The sequence below is a fragment of the Excalfactoria chinensis genome, chromosome 26 (genome assembly GCF_039878825.1).
Source record: "Excalfactoria chinensis isolate bCotChi1 chromosome 26, bCotChi1.hap2, whole genome shotgun sequence".
Classification (NCBI taxonomy): Eukaryota; Metazoa; Chordata; class Aves; order Galliformes; family Phasianidae; genus Excalfactoria; species Excalfactoria chinensis.
The window spans coordinates 790,535-806,597 of NC_092850.1; the positions used below are offsets into that span (position 1 = coordinate 790,535).

Sequence of the window (16,063 nt, forward strand, 5' to 3'; positions counted from 1 at the left end):
CCCCCCAACTCAGAGCTCCCTGCGAGTGCTGCTGCCCTCAGCGCTGCTCCCCAACTCTCTTCACAGTCGCTGTACACAATATAGATATTTATATATATAATCTATATATATATAAAACACAGAACCGAAGGCTTGAGGGGGGATGGGGGGGTGTGGGCTGCTCCAAATGAGGGACCCTCAAGGGGTACCAGGAGAGCCACGTTTGTACCCATTTGCCTTCCAGAACCACGACCCGGTCAGGACACACACAGGGAGATAAGGGGGGTTTGGGGGGGGGGAGGCACAGGGGGAGGAATGCTTCTTCTTTTAGTGTTGTTTTGTATTATTATTATTATTATTATTATTATATATATATATATTTTAGGGCTTTTTTTTTTTTTTGTCGTTTTCTCTTTTGATGGTTGGAGATGAGCTTATTGCAGAGAGATTTTCAGCAAGTCCTAAGTCTAGAAAATGGCAACAAAAAATCAAAAGAAATAAAATAAACCCTTTCCGTAAAATCCATTCTCGACAATACATTAAACAACCCCCCCCCCCCCCCCTCCATCCCCAACCCCCCAAAGAAAAGAAACCAAACCCCAAAAACCACACGCTCACATACGGCTGTATGTACAGGGGGGGCCCCAGACCCTAATAGAAGGGGGGGGGGGGCAAGTGGGGAACGTGGTGTCCATGGGATGGGCTCGGGGCTGCCATCCTCAGCGTGAGCCCCCCCTGGGGGTGGGGGGTGCAGTCCTGGATTTAAGGCGAGGAGGGGCCGGGTCCCTCTCTGGTTCATCTCCCAGCCCCGTCCTTTGGGGCTGATGGCAGATCAGGATTTCCACACGGGTGTAGAGAAGGAAGAGGAGAAGAAGCCAAAGCCGTTGGGGGCACCGTGAGCAAGGCTGTGTTATGGCCCCATCTGCACCTCCCGGATGACATCGATGGCAGAGCTGTGCTGGGAGGCAGTGAGGAGGTGGAGAGCATCGACCCAAAGGCTGCTCTGTTCTGGTGCAGGAGATCCAGCCCCAGCGAGGCACAGGCAGTGCCCACTGCTCCGCTCCAGCCCCGGATCCAGCCGAGCGCCCGGAGGGGCTCCCGGTGCCACGTGGGACCCCCAGGCAATACTGCATCACTGCCCCATAGGGACGGTGAGCAAAGAGAATGGGGCTGCCCTGCTGTCCTCGTGTCCATCCAGGGTTCTGTCCCCATGTGTGCGGGTGGCACCGTGCTGCATCCGTCTGTCCGTCCATCTCGCCGTGCCAGGCGAGGGCGATGTGCCACAGGGTACCCGTGTGGGTCAGTCTGACACGGGGCAACCCAAGGCAGAACCAGCCAAGAAAAATAAAGATCTTGTAAAACAAAAAAAAAAACAAAGAAAAAGGAAAATAAACAAAAAAAACCCACCCAACAGGACTCTATATTTGGTCTAGAAATGTAAAAAGCAGCATCCTATGGGAAGGTCGCTGCTGCGGGGATGGGTGCTCTCCGTGCGCACGGCGGGATCCCCATTCCCTGCTGTGATGCAGGGCAGGATGCGGTCGGGCAGGGTGCAGTGGGGCTCCTGGCAGTGATGCAGCCCCAGCTCTGTCCTGTGGTGGTGCTGAGGCTGCTCTGTCCCATCCCATCCCATCCATCCTGCGGCGCTAGGAGCCCAGCAGAGTCCAGAAGACCGGCGCGGCCACCAGCACGGCACGAGGCACTGCAAGGCTGCAGCACGAGTTGTTGCTGGTGAAGATGGGCTCTGGGGACTCATAGAGGGAATCGTCTGCAAAAAGGAAAGAGAAGGGAGGTGTGAGCTGGTGCAGCCCCCCCCGGCACTGTGGGTTGGGGTCCAGATGGGTGCTGCGTGCTGCAACCCCACATCAGGAGCTCAACATCCCTGCACAGGGCTGGGATGAGGTGGGGGTCCCGTCCCTGTGTGCCAAACATGAAGGCAGTTCTACACGAGGTGGATGGGATCCAAAGCACGAGCAGCTCGGACAGCAGCCAGGCCTGGAGCCGGCCCAGCAGCGTGGTGACAGCCGGGTGCCAACACGGCGCCTTGGGCACTCCGACTCAAATGATGACTCAAGCTCTAAACGCGCTCCCTGGGCTCTGCCTGCTCACAGTGATCACTGCATTAAGGATCTGGACCCCTCTCTGCTCCTGCAAGGTCCCCACCAGGGATGTGTGTCCAGCAGCACCAACCAGACCCTGAGGAACCCTCGGGCCCCCCAGGAGTGGGGAGCAAACCTTCCCCATACAGCACTGCGCAAAGGCAGCCTTACATCTCCACCAGGCACCAGCATAATGTGGGCAGCGATGGGTTCCCCCCCTGCATGCCCCGGTCCTGAACAAAACAGAATGATTTTTATATATATATATATATATACAGCCGGTTTCATTATATTGGGTTTTATTTTAAAGCCATGCAAAATAAAGGGGGAGAGGAAAAAAAAAAAAAGAGAAAGACATCCTTTTAAATGGTGACATTTCGCAGGCACTCAGCCCTTCCCCAGGGAGAGCTGCTGCCATTTGCTAATTACACGTTAACAGGAGAAGAAAATTATTAATTTGTTTTTTTTTAAATGGCTGAGTTATTTGATTCTGAAAAGTAGCCACTGTGCAAGAGATTAGGTGGGTTTTTTTCCCCCCTCTATCTGGAACCCAGCAGGGCAGAGACCTTGGCCACGTGTGCCACCCCCATAGCAATGGGGACTGATGTGCTGCAGGGATGTGGCACTCCGAGTGGCTCCTGCCCCACACTGTCACCCCTCTGTGTGCCAAATGTAATCCATGTCCCCCCACTATATCCCCCCATGCATCACTTACTCGTCGGCCGAACGTAAACCTTCAGCTTGAGGCAGGGTCTGTCCACCACGTTTGGGGGAGACGCAGCTGCAGAGGGGCACAAAGCAGAGAGAAACGTCCATGTGAGAGCAGAGCAGCAGCTCGGAACAACCCCACATTGCAGTGCCAAAGTGGGGGCTCAAAGCAGAGACACACACGTGGCCACGACGCTCAGCTGCAGCAGCCCCATAGGGGGGCACACAGGTTTGGGGGGGGGGACACTGGGGGCTCTATGTGGGCAGGAGGTGGCCGTGGTGGCTCCGTCCATGGTGTTGAACAGAGCAATGGGTCGGCATGGCAGGAAGGGGGAGAAGGCAGAGCTCACAGGGAGAGACAAAGGGAGTAATTGCAATAATTACCTCGGTGAAAAGTCCCCGCTCAATACAGGAAAATGTGAATGTTATATATGTGCTTTTTAAAGGAATTTCATTTTCTTTTTCTCTTCCCTCTCTCTCTTTTTATTTTCCTCTCTCTCTCTCTTTTATGAATTCAAGGAGAGAAGGGCGCATTGCTCACAATAAAGTTTCATCTGTGCTTAAGGAAGGAGGGGGAACCGGGACCTGGCTCACACAGTGTTGGGGTGGGGGGGGATAACACCCACCTGCCCCCCCATCTCCACCCCCATCTCTATGCACACAGCACCACCACGGCCTCATCCCTATGGCTTCTCCCCTTTCCCTTCCCTTCCTTCCCTTGTGCTGCGATTTCAGCATCGGGGGAAGGTCGAGGCTCTGTGTTGTCCCCAGGGTCCCCACGTGCCCTTGACCCAGCACAGCAGCACGGCCGCCATCCCCGTGCCCGGGAGGTTAATGGCATTCCAATTTGTGAGCTCGAGGAGGAGGTAATTTCTTTTCTTTCATGTCTGCTAAATACGGCGCCTCAAAAGAGGCGTAATTTCTAATGTTCCGCATGACATGAATCCTAACCGGTTTAGCAATGATCAGCTTCGCCATTTACTTCTGTGTAATCTCTCCCTAACGACATTAAAAATATATATATATATAAAAAGAAATGAAAAATTAAATATAAATATATATATATAAAATAAATCGGGGTGAGGGCGCTGCTTGTGGAGGGGGGTCTGTTGGGGAGGAAAAGAGTCATGGACGCGGTTATTTCACCAGTGACATTTTGCAGGATGGGGGGGGGGGGGCAAGATGGTAATTTAATATAGATAAAAGGAACAAATTAAGTGGGCTGCAAACAGATGCTTTAGGAAAAGAAAAGGGGGGGGGGATATATGATATATATATAATAATAATGGAGATAAGCAGGGAGAGGAGAGCGGCGGCGGCGCCTCCTTGTGCCACGCTGGGTCGCGGGCTCTCATTGCTTTTCATTCTGTTATCCTCTCCTGATTGCCCCCCATGGTTCAGCTCTGGAGGAGGATGTTAAAGCAAGGGATGGACTGTGGGTTCTGCTTTGGGGCTGTGCAGTGATTGCAGTGCTATCCACACTCACAGATGTAGTAATACTCGTGGCCGGGGCGGAACTCGAAGCCCAAAGAAAAAGGGGTGAAGAGTTGAAACTTCTCCGAGAACTTGAGGGGTCCGCTGGGTGAGTCGGGCCGGTTACACTCCCAACGTTTGAATCCCTTTTGCCTGTGGTCGCAGGACGCGTGGCCTTCGTAGTTCACCATGTAGAGGACGTAGCGCTCCATGCGCTCGGCAGGCAGCGGCTCCTCGTAGTGTGGGCAGTAGATATCCAGGTAGTCATTGATGCTCACCTCCACCGTGTAGTCCCCGCGGTGGAACCTGCAGCATTAGAAGCAGCATTAGAAGCAGCATCTCCAACCCCAACCCTCACCCCGACCCTCTTCTCTCACCCTCACCATAACCACATCCCCAACCCTGACCCCAACCCCAACCTTAACCCACCCTCCCATATAGAGCCCCAACCATTAGGCTGCCCCCCCCAACTCCCACTCCCCCCTTCACACCAACCCCAGAAAGATTAAACCCGGCACCTCGTTGTTATAAGATTAATAAGCCCGCGACGCTCGCTACTAAAGTAGCACAAAATCATTATTCACCACGATAGCATCGACCCTTTTGGTATTAATGCCGATGCGTGCCACAATCCCATTGTAATTTGCGTTTTTGGCACTGATTATCTGAGAGATTAAGGGATTAGCAGAGACGGGAGAGGGCTGCACGTGGCAGCTCCCACCCCGCAGCACCTGGCCCCTGATCCTGGCACCCCAGGGACCCCCCAGCTGCAGCCCCCCCCAACCCAGCCCTGTATCCCCCAGGACACCGCACAGCATTTCTGCTCTCTTTTTCCCTCTTTGTTAATTAATTGGAGGCTCCTGCAGCGCTGTTCTTGGGCACTGAGTTGCATATCCCATATCCATCCCATACTGCTGGGATGAGCACCTACCTACAGCCGCCCCCCTCCCATTCAAAGCACTGCCCCGTGTCTCCTGAGCACCTAGGCTGAGGCTGGCTGCAACTCATCACATGGATGCCCTATGTGTCTCCAATGGGGACAATGACAACCTAGGAGGGTGACCAAACCGGCACCCCAAAAGAAATGCTGTGATGGGGTGTGTGTATATGGGGGGGGTCCGGTCCTTGTGCCCTCCAGCTCGTTACCCACTTCATAAGCACTCTGATCACACAGGGAAACGCGCTAATTAAGGAGAAGGGCTTTTTCTCTCTCTGTCTCCTTCCCTCTCCTTTTCCAAGTCGGTTGTGCCAACCCTGCCCCTGGCAAGGTAACATTTTAAAATGTAAAATTAATACAAAGGGGCCTCGATTTACTGGGAAACAATTTCAAACACATACAAAACAATAGCAAAAAAAAAGAGAGAGAGAAGGAAAGCAAAGCAAAGCAAAGCAAAACGTGCAAAAGCTCCTCTGCCTTCCTTTTATTTATAAAAATTATTTATTTTAATGATTGTTATTTAAGTCCGAGCAAAAAAGCGGCTGTAACAGAAGGGCTCGCACTCATCATGGGAATAATAATAATAATAATAATTGTTATTATTTTGGGAGGGGGGAGGGAAGGAAAAGATCGACCGACTCCGAGGGCTTTTGCTGGACTGACCAAGTGGTGAATTAAAGGTGATGAATGGAGCAGACAGGGAGCAGTGGGGAGCAAAGTCCCAGCATGGGGGTCTCAGCTGATGGTGGGTCCTAGACCCTTCCCCTCTCCCCACATCCCATCCCTACAATGTACGTCTGGTTGGGGGTGTGCAGGATGGTGGGGTCAGCAGCAGTGACCTGGTGTCCTCATCCCCATTGTGCCCAACAGACACGACCCAATGCAACCCAATGCAACCCAATGCAACCCAATGCAACCCAATGCAACCCAGTGCAACCTAGTGCAACCCAATGCAACCCAGTGCAACCTAGTGCAACCCAATGCAACCCAATGCAACCTAGTGCAACCCAATGCAACCCAATGCAACCCAGTGCAACCCAATGCAAGGGTTGGAAGGCACAAAGTGTAAAGGGAAGGAGGTTTTAGGGTGCAGGTTGGGGGTCACAGTGGGACGCGGGAGCAGTGCCGGCACACAGGGACAGACAGCGCTCCCAGATGGAGCTCATCCCTAATGGCGTGCAGGGATGGGGTTGGGACAAGCAAATCACATCCCCATCTCCATGTGCCAAGGACACAACAACCAGCACCAGTCCCTCAGCTGCCATTGCCTTTGTCTTGGGTTCACCCTGGCTTTTCCTTCCAGCAAATCTTTATGCACACACCAAACCCCCCCCCCCCCCCCCCCCCTTCCCTTCCTTTACAACACCATCCCCGTCGCACCGAGGGATGCGGGGCCACGGGCAGCACGGCTCCGTCTGCTAATTTGTTATCGTTTAAAGTCGTTCAAGACCACAAAATGTCAACAGCATTTTAAAACCCTGCCGCCTGGAACTGCCGTCCCCGCAGCAGGGCTGCCAGGCCGTGCTAATTAGAAGGAGTGGGATTGGAGCTTGTCTAAACGTGGCACGGCGCTAATTTGTCTGGTTGGAAATATAGGATAAAATATACAATAAAATCTAGAACATAAAATATTTGGGGGTTTTGGGGTCGGGAGGTGAGGTTGGGGGGTGGTTCTGTGTTACGGTGCGACGCAAAGAGGCAATAAAAACCAGTGTGAAATGGTGAAAAAAGGGTGAAATGCAGCAGCAAAAAGGCAGATATGGCGGCTGCCTCAGTTGTGAGTGGGGTAGGAGTATCTGCTGTCGTATGTGGGGCTGAGGATTTGGGGCCCTGTGAGGGATGTGGGGCCTGTGCGGCCTCTGGGGACATGGAGCCTATAGGGCCTTGGGGTGGCTGTGGGGTCTGTTGGGGGCTATGGGGCTATGGGGGCCATGAGGTCTATGATGGTCATGAGGTCTATGGGGCCAGGAGACCATGGGGCCTGCGGAGCCTGTGGGGTGACAGAGGCCCATGGAGACATGGGGCCTGTAGGGATATAGAGGCCTATGGGGTGATAGGGGCCTGTGAAGCCATGGGGCCTGTAGGGATATAGAGGCCTATGGGGATATAGAGGCCTGTGGGGATATAGAGGCCTGTGGGGTGATAGGGGCCTGTGGAATCACAGGGCCTGTAGGACCTTAGTGTGACTGTGGGGGTCATGGGGCCTATGGTGGTTGTGGGGCCTGTGGGACCTATGAGGCCATGGGGCATGTGGGGCCATGGGGCCTATGGGAGCTATGAGGCCTATGGGAGCTATAAGGCCTGCAGGGCTTTGGGATGGCTGTGGGACTATGGGGTCTGTGGTGGTCGTGGGGCCTGTTGACACCTGTGGGGCCCATGGGGTCATGAGGCCTGTGGGGTGATAGCGGCCTATGGAGGCCATGGGGTGCATGGTGATAGCAGGGCCCTTGGGCCTATGGGGCCATGGGGCTTATGGGGGCCATGATCTCGCCCAGCGCCCAAGGGTTAAGGCAGGAGCGCTGTTTCTCCGTGACAAAGATGAATGGAGCAGCCCCGGCGTCTCCCTCCGATGGGATGTTGCACTTGACAATTGACTACTCGCAGCTTTCAGCTCTGTCAGCTACCATTAAGGCTGGGATCCTGGCTAATTGGGTGCTTCATTAGGGGCATTCGTTACTGTTAGTGCTGCCTGACAGCCCGGCCTGCTCTGCTGGCCAAGGGATGGGGCTGCCCCAACCCTCCAGCCTCCCCCCCCCCCTTCCAAGGCCTGAGGAATCCCCATGGGGTGACTATGGGGGGATGACCCCAGGTTATGGGAGCCTGCAGTGTCCCTTGGGCTGCATCTCTCATCTCTGGGGGCTGTTAATTGAGAACTCGGCCGGCGTCATGGACTGGGTCCTTTTGCATGATAAGAGAGGAAACCCATCAGAGTGAAATTGCCTGGAATAAAATCCCAGCTCTAACGAAGCGCCTTGTTGCAGGGACAGGGACAGAGCAGAGAACAACCCAAGGACCCACCCTATGGCACAGCCCCATGCTGGTGACCTGTTCTCCACCCTGCTTTTGTTTCCATGCTTTCCTTATAACCCCCCAAGAAACGAGCATCCCCAGAGCACTGCGTGGTGCCAGCCTTCCCCCAACACCCCCCGGCTCCTGCAGATGCTGTCGGTGCCCACCTGCCGGCACCGCGGCCGCACCGAACCTATTTGCCGAGGCAGGACACGCGCTCTCCAGCTCAAGCTCATTTTTTTGTTTAAATCTCATCTCAATTCAGATCCCGGTGACCCTCAGAGGACAGCAAACACAACCCCTCGTGTGCCCCTGTATTGCAAACCCCATTAAAGCACCCAAAGCTTTGGGGTATCAACACCCAGATCCCATCCTATGCTCTCACTGCCTCGCTTTCCCCTTGGGAAGCATCCTCATCTCCTCCCATAAGGAGCCCCATTGAAGCTCAGCAGCCCCATACAGCGCTGCAGGGTGTTGGTCTCATGGTGATGTTACGCCCTGCACGACCAGCCCGTGTCCCAAGGGTTAAATAATTCAGCTTTTTCCTTTCCTGAACAGCTTGAAAAGAGGTATGATTGCACTCACTGAAATACCTTGCGGGGAAGGGGGGGGGGAGGAGGATTTGGGAGGGGGGGAGGTTGATATTATGGATGGAAAAGAGCTATTTAAGCTGAAGAACGGCATTGGCACATAAACAAATGGGTATAAACTGGCCATGAATAAATTGAGGCTGGAAATTAGGAGGTGTGTAACCATCAGAGGGAGCAGAGCTCGGAACGGTGGGCTGCGGCTCCAGGGGTCCCTCGGCCGAGCGGACCCGGCCCTTCAAATCCTCCCTTCCACCTTCACCTCCAGCAATCTCCTTCATTCAAATCGTCACAGCGTGATCAGGAGTAATAAGCCTCTCGCAGAGCAAAAGAAACCGGCTCTCCCCTCAACCCCCCCCCCCAGCCTCGCCCCGCTCTGTCTGGCTGAGCGCAACCTGATGGAAATGCAAATAGCCACGGCGGACAAACGGCGGACCCCGCGCTGAGCTCCCCCCGCAGGGAAACGTGCGAGAAAAAAAACAGCACAAGGCGATAAAACAGCAGCGGCAGGCAGCGCCCAGCCCGCGGGGCCGGGGGGGGAATTGAACTCCCCGAGGGAGGAGGCGAAGACGCGTGATCCTTTCCGCAGCGCTCCGGCTCTTTTCTCTATTAATCCCGGCGCTCTGCTGGTTCCTGGCATGTCCGTGGCCGGCAATGGACTTCACGCCGGGATCGTTTAAGCTCGTTTTCCCATCTGGTTCTTTCTTTTTTTTATATATGTATCTCTTTGGCCGGCCGCATTTCCGAGCCGTGGAGCTGCGATGCTGAGCGCAGCGCTGCGGGGCGGAGATGTGCGCCGTGCGCTCATCCCTAAGCTCGGCGTGAAGAGGGTGTCCCACGTGGAGCCCACATGGGGAACAGGAGCAGCTCTTGGGGCCGCTTTTGGGGCAACCAGGCTCACCAAGAGGGCAGAGCTCAGCCCTCAGCACCACCCACAGCTGCCCCATCTCAAGGACCGTGCTCAATGTTTCTTTACATGTGTTGGTAAGATGCATGGCCATGGAGCCAACAGAGCAGGGCTGGGATCCCTCCCAGCCGGGACAGTTTCCTTCACTCTCCTCCAGCTCTCACACCCTGATGCAACGCAGTGTTAACACGCATGGCTACCGCTCTGCGGCACGGGCGCAGCATGGTGAGGATGCAGCCATTGCAGCTGTGCTGCAAGCATCACCCACACCAGAGATAACCACAACCTTCCCATCCCATCCCATCCCATCCCATCCCATCCCATCCCATCCCATCCCATCCCATCCCATCCCATCCCATCCCATCCCATCCCATCCCATCCCATTCCATCCCATCCCATCCCATCCCATCCCATCCCATCCCATGCCCAGTGGCAGCCTCACGTGCATCATTAGACAGCAGCCAGCCCCACAACATGCCTCGATGCATGCAGATGTGCAGCATCACTGCATGCTCCAGAACCACAATACGGCTCCAGAGCATCACAACAGCTCCAACATCACAACAGATCCAGAACCACAGCATGGCTCTGGTACCAAGGCACGGCTCTGGTACCATGGCATGGCTCCGGCACAGCTCCAGCACAGCTCTGGCTGCAGCTCATGGTGTGCCTGTAATGTGGTCTTATGGGACCCGCCGTACACACACCACGTAAATTATTTAATTTCTCCAAACTGCTGCACCTTTATAAATCATTAAAAGCTCCTTTTGATCTGTGTTAATGAGGTTTCCTGAATGTGGTGGCTGAAAACGCACTTCAGCGCCGGAGAGCGAATCAGCTAATTAAAAAAATAAAGAAGGAGCAAGTGGGAGCAAAGGGAGCAGGAGGAGGGATGGGGACACGGGCAGGGATGGGGACCAGCACCTGCACAGCGTGAGGCCCCGCACACAGGAGGGCAAGAGTGCAGCGTGGGGACACCATTATATTTCCCCCCCCTTTTCCACCCCTGCTTTTTGGAGAGGCCGTGGGACGGGGCAATGGGTGACGAGATACCATCGGAGCCACCATCAGGCATCACTTGGGCAGCCCTGACAGCTTTAATATCAATATTTATCTTGACTCCCAAACTCCAAGCCTGGTTACATATTCAGCAGCTCGATTACAGTTATCTGGGATGATGGTGACGGCTCCCACCGACGGGAGGTTACCTGGGGCTTAACGTTGGCTGACAGCCCCGCGGCTGAGCTGTGTGGTGGGGCTGTGCAGGGGATGGTGGTGCCCTGGTGTGGATGGCAGTGAGATGCGCTGGGTGAGAAACCCCCCTAATCCATCACCAGCATCCAGCACAGAGTAGAGCTTTGATTTCGCTCCTGGCTGTGGGATGCAGTGCAAAACACAGCCCAAAAGCACCGTGAGAACCCTGCTGCCTCCACCCACACAGCATTGGGCGCTGCCTCGTAGCGCTGAGCGGCGCTTTCAAGGCCATCACACCCCAATTGTGCTGCTCACAGATCAAGGCTTTGTGTAACTTTCTGCAGGTATTGCCTAGGCTCACCTGTATGGATATCACAGTGAGCAGAAACACAGCCAGGAGATGGGCACAGCCTGGGCCGGGCAGCACGGTGTGGGTGACACACATACACGGGCACACAGAGCTGCTGCTCCCCACCAGCATGGACTTTCCTAGCTGAATTAATCACTGCCAAGCTCACTGTGCTACTCTTATAGGGAAATCTGCACCCAAGCACTGCGGATGGGCAGGGGGTGACATGGGCAGCAAGGCAGCCAGATGGGGGGCATCCCCGTCCTGTGAGCTGGGGGTGTCCCCATGGCCCCACAGTGCCCCATGGCCCCGCAGTGCCCCATGGCCCCACAGTGCCCCACAGCCCTGCAGCATCCCCATCCCCCAAGGCCCTGTGTCCAGCCAGAGCCTCCCAGCCTATCGAGCCCACACTCCAGAGGTTCACTCATCTTCATTTCCAGACCTCTCCCTTCCTATTTTCCCATACAGATGACAGCCAGAGGTGTGCCATGCGACCATTGGCCACAGGAGAGTGGAGGTAACCTCATCCGGGCTCCCCCGCGCTCCCCCAGGAGACAACTGCTCTGTTACCTGGGGCAACAGTGGAAAAATTATGGCTGGCATCTAAATTGCCATCATTATGCTCCAGAGCCAACACTCCCCATTTACACTTTATTGTCATCTTTTGCTTTAGGGAGATGCTGAGATATTACAGGACTGGGTGACAGAGTGGGATGAGATGGGGATGCATGAATAGATAGACATATAGATAAATGGGTACACCCGGAGCTATTATTTCAGCCTGTTTGCAGATCTAGAAGGAGAGCAGCAATCCTCGCTCCCGCGGGCGAAGGGGAGACTTTTATAACAGAGAAGAAAACAAAATCTGTTTAAATGCTGGCGCGTAACGGAGCGCTGCGCCCACGCCGTGTGGAACCTTCCTATATAGTGCTGATGGGCACAAGGGAACCCCCCCAGCTCCATGCAACCCATAGTGAATCTGCACCCAAGGAGCCCCATGGAGCTGCCTGTCAAGCCGTGCCAAGGCACACAAGCAGCAGCAGAGGATGCAGAGATGCCCTGTGCCTCCAGCAGTGTGGGTGCATGGCTTGCTCTCACCCTGCGACGTCGTGCTCAGCCCTTCTCACATCTCAACTGCTCTCAAGACGACGCACTTATCTTATGAGATGTGCCCTCAGCCATTCATTTTAATTTGGAGGCAGAACCACGGAGCTGGCTCAAGTGTGAGATGAGAGTGCCCGGGGAGAGGGAACTTCTCATAGGCTCTTGTGCACCCAGCATTAAGCTGGGGGAATCGGGGCACCCCAAAACCAAGCTGCTCCCCCACTCCGATGTGTTTTAGGGGAGCAGAGGGATGTTGGAGTGAGCTCAGCTCCAGCTGAGTGTGCAAAAAGCATCGCAGCGCCTTCGTGCTCCTCTGCAATTAACACGGTGGTGTGGATGCTAATTAACTTCTCCAAGAAACCAGAGAGGAATTTGGATGGAAGGTGCTGGGAAAATGAAGCAGGAGAAGAGGTGGAAATCCTCAGAGTGGGACTTTGTCCCCCTGGCCACAATCCCATTGAAGTATCCCACTCTGGCCCCACTGTGCACCTTCAGGCCCCGCTGCCTGCACCAGCCCTGCCTGCAGCAAAAGGACTTTGCCAAAGTTACACCAAGAAATGGAAAAGCCAGTGGGAAAAGCTGGATGTGGGCATTCTGCCCTTAGAAATCCCCCCCCCAGCAAAGCACTAAACCAGCAGCCAGGGCTTTTGGTTTGGGAATGGACCCTGACGGTGGGCTCTGCCACCGTGACAAAGCGCAGTGTATGTTAAGGAGACGGATGGACAGGGAGATGGGGAGACACACACTGATGGATTGATACAGGCACAGACAAGACAGCTTTTCCTCTGCCTCACAAAGTTACTCACTTTTCCTGGAAGAAAAAGAGCAGATGTCAATGGGAAAGATGTGGGCCTGGTGGAGAAGTGCTCTGTTTCCTGATGCTGGAGATGCTGCTCAGCCCCCCCAAGTGCTCACAGTGAATTTGGGGGTGTACTACATATATCCACCCCCCCCCCCCATCCCCAAGCTTCTGGACCTGCACCAGCTGCTGCAACTCACACCGCTCACCCCGCATTAACATGGATGCTCGTTAGTCCAGCACTGAGACTAATCAATATTGCCATTAACGGACTACCCTGAATTAATGCATTTTAACCTGGCAGGCGTGAGGATATTGGTCATTGTGTCACCCAAGCTGGCAGGGAAAGCATTTCCCCTTTCCTGAGCCAGCTCACGGCTGTCACCCCGAGCACTGAGCTCAGAGCTCCGGCTCCTGCAGCCCCATCCCATGCAGCTCCATCCCACACAGCCTCACTGCTCCGCCAACCCCGACCCCATGCCCACATCCCTGTGCCCCCATCCCCTTCCCTATGCCCACATCCCCATGCCCTGACCCTGTGCCTGGGCAGCAGAGGGGAGCCCTGGGCAGCAGCACAGCCGCCTTCCCCCAGGCACCCCCCAGCCACCCTCTCCCGCTGCCTCGCAGTGCCTCTGGCTAAACAGAGATCAGAAATGTTAGATCTTTCTTAACATCTCCTGCCAGCACTGTCAGTGGCCCTCTCCAGAGTACCAGGGCCCTCTGTTATGTAAACACAGCACATTCTCTGTCAAAGATTAAAAAAAAAAAAAAGGCTCATTTGCACATAAAAGCAGCTTCTGCACTAGTTACGGGCACTGTGGCATGTAAGGAAGGCTGGAGGTTAAACTTGCTAATAAAACCGGGCGGCACCGGTCCCATGGCACTGCCCTCGGTCCCCCCCCCACCGCCCCGCTGTAGGGCTTAGGGCGCAGGGAGCGGGGTCTGATGGGGGAGGGAAGGGGGGACACGGAGGGGAGACACGTGGGTAAATGCCCCCAACGCCCCCTGGCACCCGCTGCCACCCCAGGGTGCTCCTCACCGCTCCCACATCCCCTGCTCGGCATCGCGGTTGGGTGACACCGTGCAGCAGCAGCGATGGCAAAGGGGATGCGGGCACCTCCTCGCTGGGCTGGGGGCACCGGGGGGGTCTCCGTGCACGCCGACCCATAGCCCTGCACGCTGCGGGAGCGCCCGCCAGGCCGGCGGCAGACAGCTGGATGTGCCGGCGGGGTCAGCACAAATGTAATCAGATCAGAAATTCATTGTCGGGAGAGACGGCGGCTGGAAAGTGTAACGCTAATTGCGTTAGCGCCGTCAGTCGTGGCTCCTCGCCTCCTGCTGCCGTTCCTGGAGAGACTCGAGGGCACGGCTGGTGGGTGCGGGGCACGGCTGGATGGGGAGGGGGCACGGCAGGTTGGGGTGGGTGCAGAGGAACGGGGTCTAGGAGCAGAGCGCAGCCGGAGCCGGCAGCCAGATGGCTCAGGACGGGGCCGGGCATTGCAGCAGAAGGTGTTTACGGTGGTGGCTGACAGCAAAGGTGAGCGGGGCACAGCGCTCCGGCAGGGGGTGAGGAGAGGAGGGGAAGGTGGGGAGGCTGCTGCGCTCTGCAGGTTGCTGCCACGCCTGGCCAGCATGTGTGCACTCATGCACACCCGCCCCAGCATGCACAGGCCTGTGCACACCCACTGCAGCGTGCATACGCCCATGAACACTCCCTCCAGCATGCATGCATTCATCCACTGTGCACATATGGACACCCACCTCAGCATGAACATACCCATGCGTAACCACCCCAGCCTGCGTGCACCCATGCACACCCATCCTGCACGCCACTGTGCCCCGCAGCTGCTGCAGCCATGTGCCAGCCCATGCACGAGGCCACGCGTGCTCATACGTGCTCAGGCTGCTCACGCTGAGCGCCCTAATTAACACGGCTGGTGCTGATAAGGGCGAGGGATGGGGGAGCTGCTGGGGGTTATCTGCTACAGGCAGCTGGGAACCCCCACCGGACAAAGGTGCCCAATTGGGGGTGTCCAAATGGGTTAAGAGCCACACACCAGGCTGAACTCATTCGTGCCACTGAGCCCTGGTGTTTGCTGGGGTTGTTCCTGGCACACCGGGGGCAGCGTGCAGCCAGCACCTCCTGCAGCATTTGGCACAGGAGCCATCCAAGCACAATGGGGTTTCGTCACCCTCTCTCCTACCCCCACCTCTGTGGCACCACCCCTCTGCACTCAGTGCCACCCCATTATCCCTGGGGGTCACCAGCCAAGATCCAAACCCCGTGACCCCATCAGGATGGTGCAGGACTTTGCTCCCCATCACGGTGGTGATGGGCTGCGGAGCTGTAATTCATCACACCAGGCTCTGTCAGCTCCCTTTGACTGGTTGTGGGGGGAGCAATGCAATGCCTCCTGTCTGCCCAACAATTAATTATTATTTCCTGGCTAATGATGAACCCTGACTTGCAAAGCAGGTTGCAGCTGTGTGTGGGAATGAGACCCATGGGCTCCACCCCTCCCTCGCCCCACTGAGCTCTGTATGTTGCACCTGCACTGCTGGGGGAGGGGGGGAATATGGGGAGGGTGGGTTGTGCACTGGACACCCATTCACCACACCTTGCTGCCCTGACTCTGAGCATGCTCACCCAAAAAGCAGCGCCTTGACTTGGATTCCTACTTGCTGCAAAGTGCACAAGTGTGCAAAGCGCATGGAGCACAGCGGGTGCATGCAGTGTGCAAAGCACATGGAGCACAGCGGGTGCATGCAGTGTGCAAAACACATGGAGCACAGCGGGTGCATGCAGTGTGCAAATCGCATGGAGCACAGCGGGTGCATGCAGTGTGCAAAGCACATGGAGCACAGCGGGTGCATGCAGTGTGCAAAGTGCATGGAGCATGCCCAGCGCATGCAACACA

General features: G+C 55.7%; 1 protein-coding gene across 1 annotated transcript in view; it reads right to left on the reverse strand.

Annotated features, from left to right (window-relative positions):
• Positions 1 to 396: 396 nt before the first annotated feature.
• Positions 397 to 16,063, reverse strand: part of EFNA2 (ephrin A2) — a 30,483-nt gene continuing 14,816 nt past the window's right edge. Inside the window, exons 2-4 of the mRNA XM_072357467.1 lie at positions 4,273 to 4,565; positions 2,794 to 2,859; positions 397 to 1,747 (exon numbers count right to left, since the gene is read on the reverse strand). Of these exons, the coding sequence (XP_072213568.1) occupies positions 1,626 to 1,747; positions 2,794 to 2,859; positions 4,273 to 4,565 (481 nt within the window). The 3' untranslated portion in view covers positions 397 to 1,625. The remainder of the gene's footprint in view (positions 1,748 to 2,793; positions 2,860 to 4,272; positions 4,566 to 16,063) is intronic.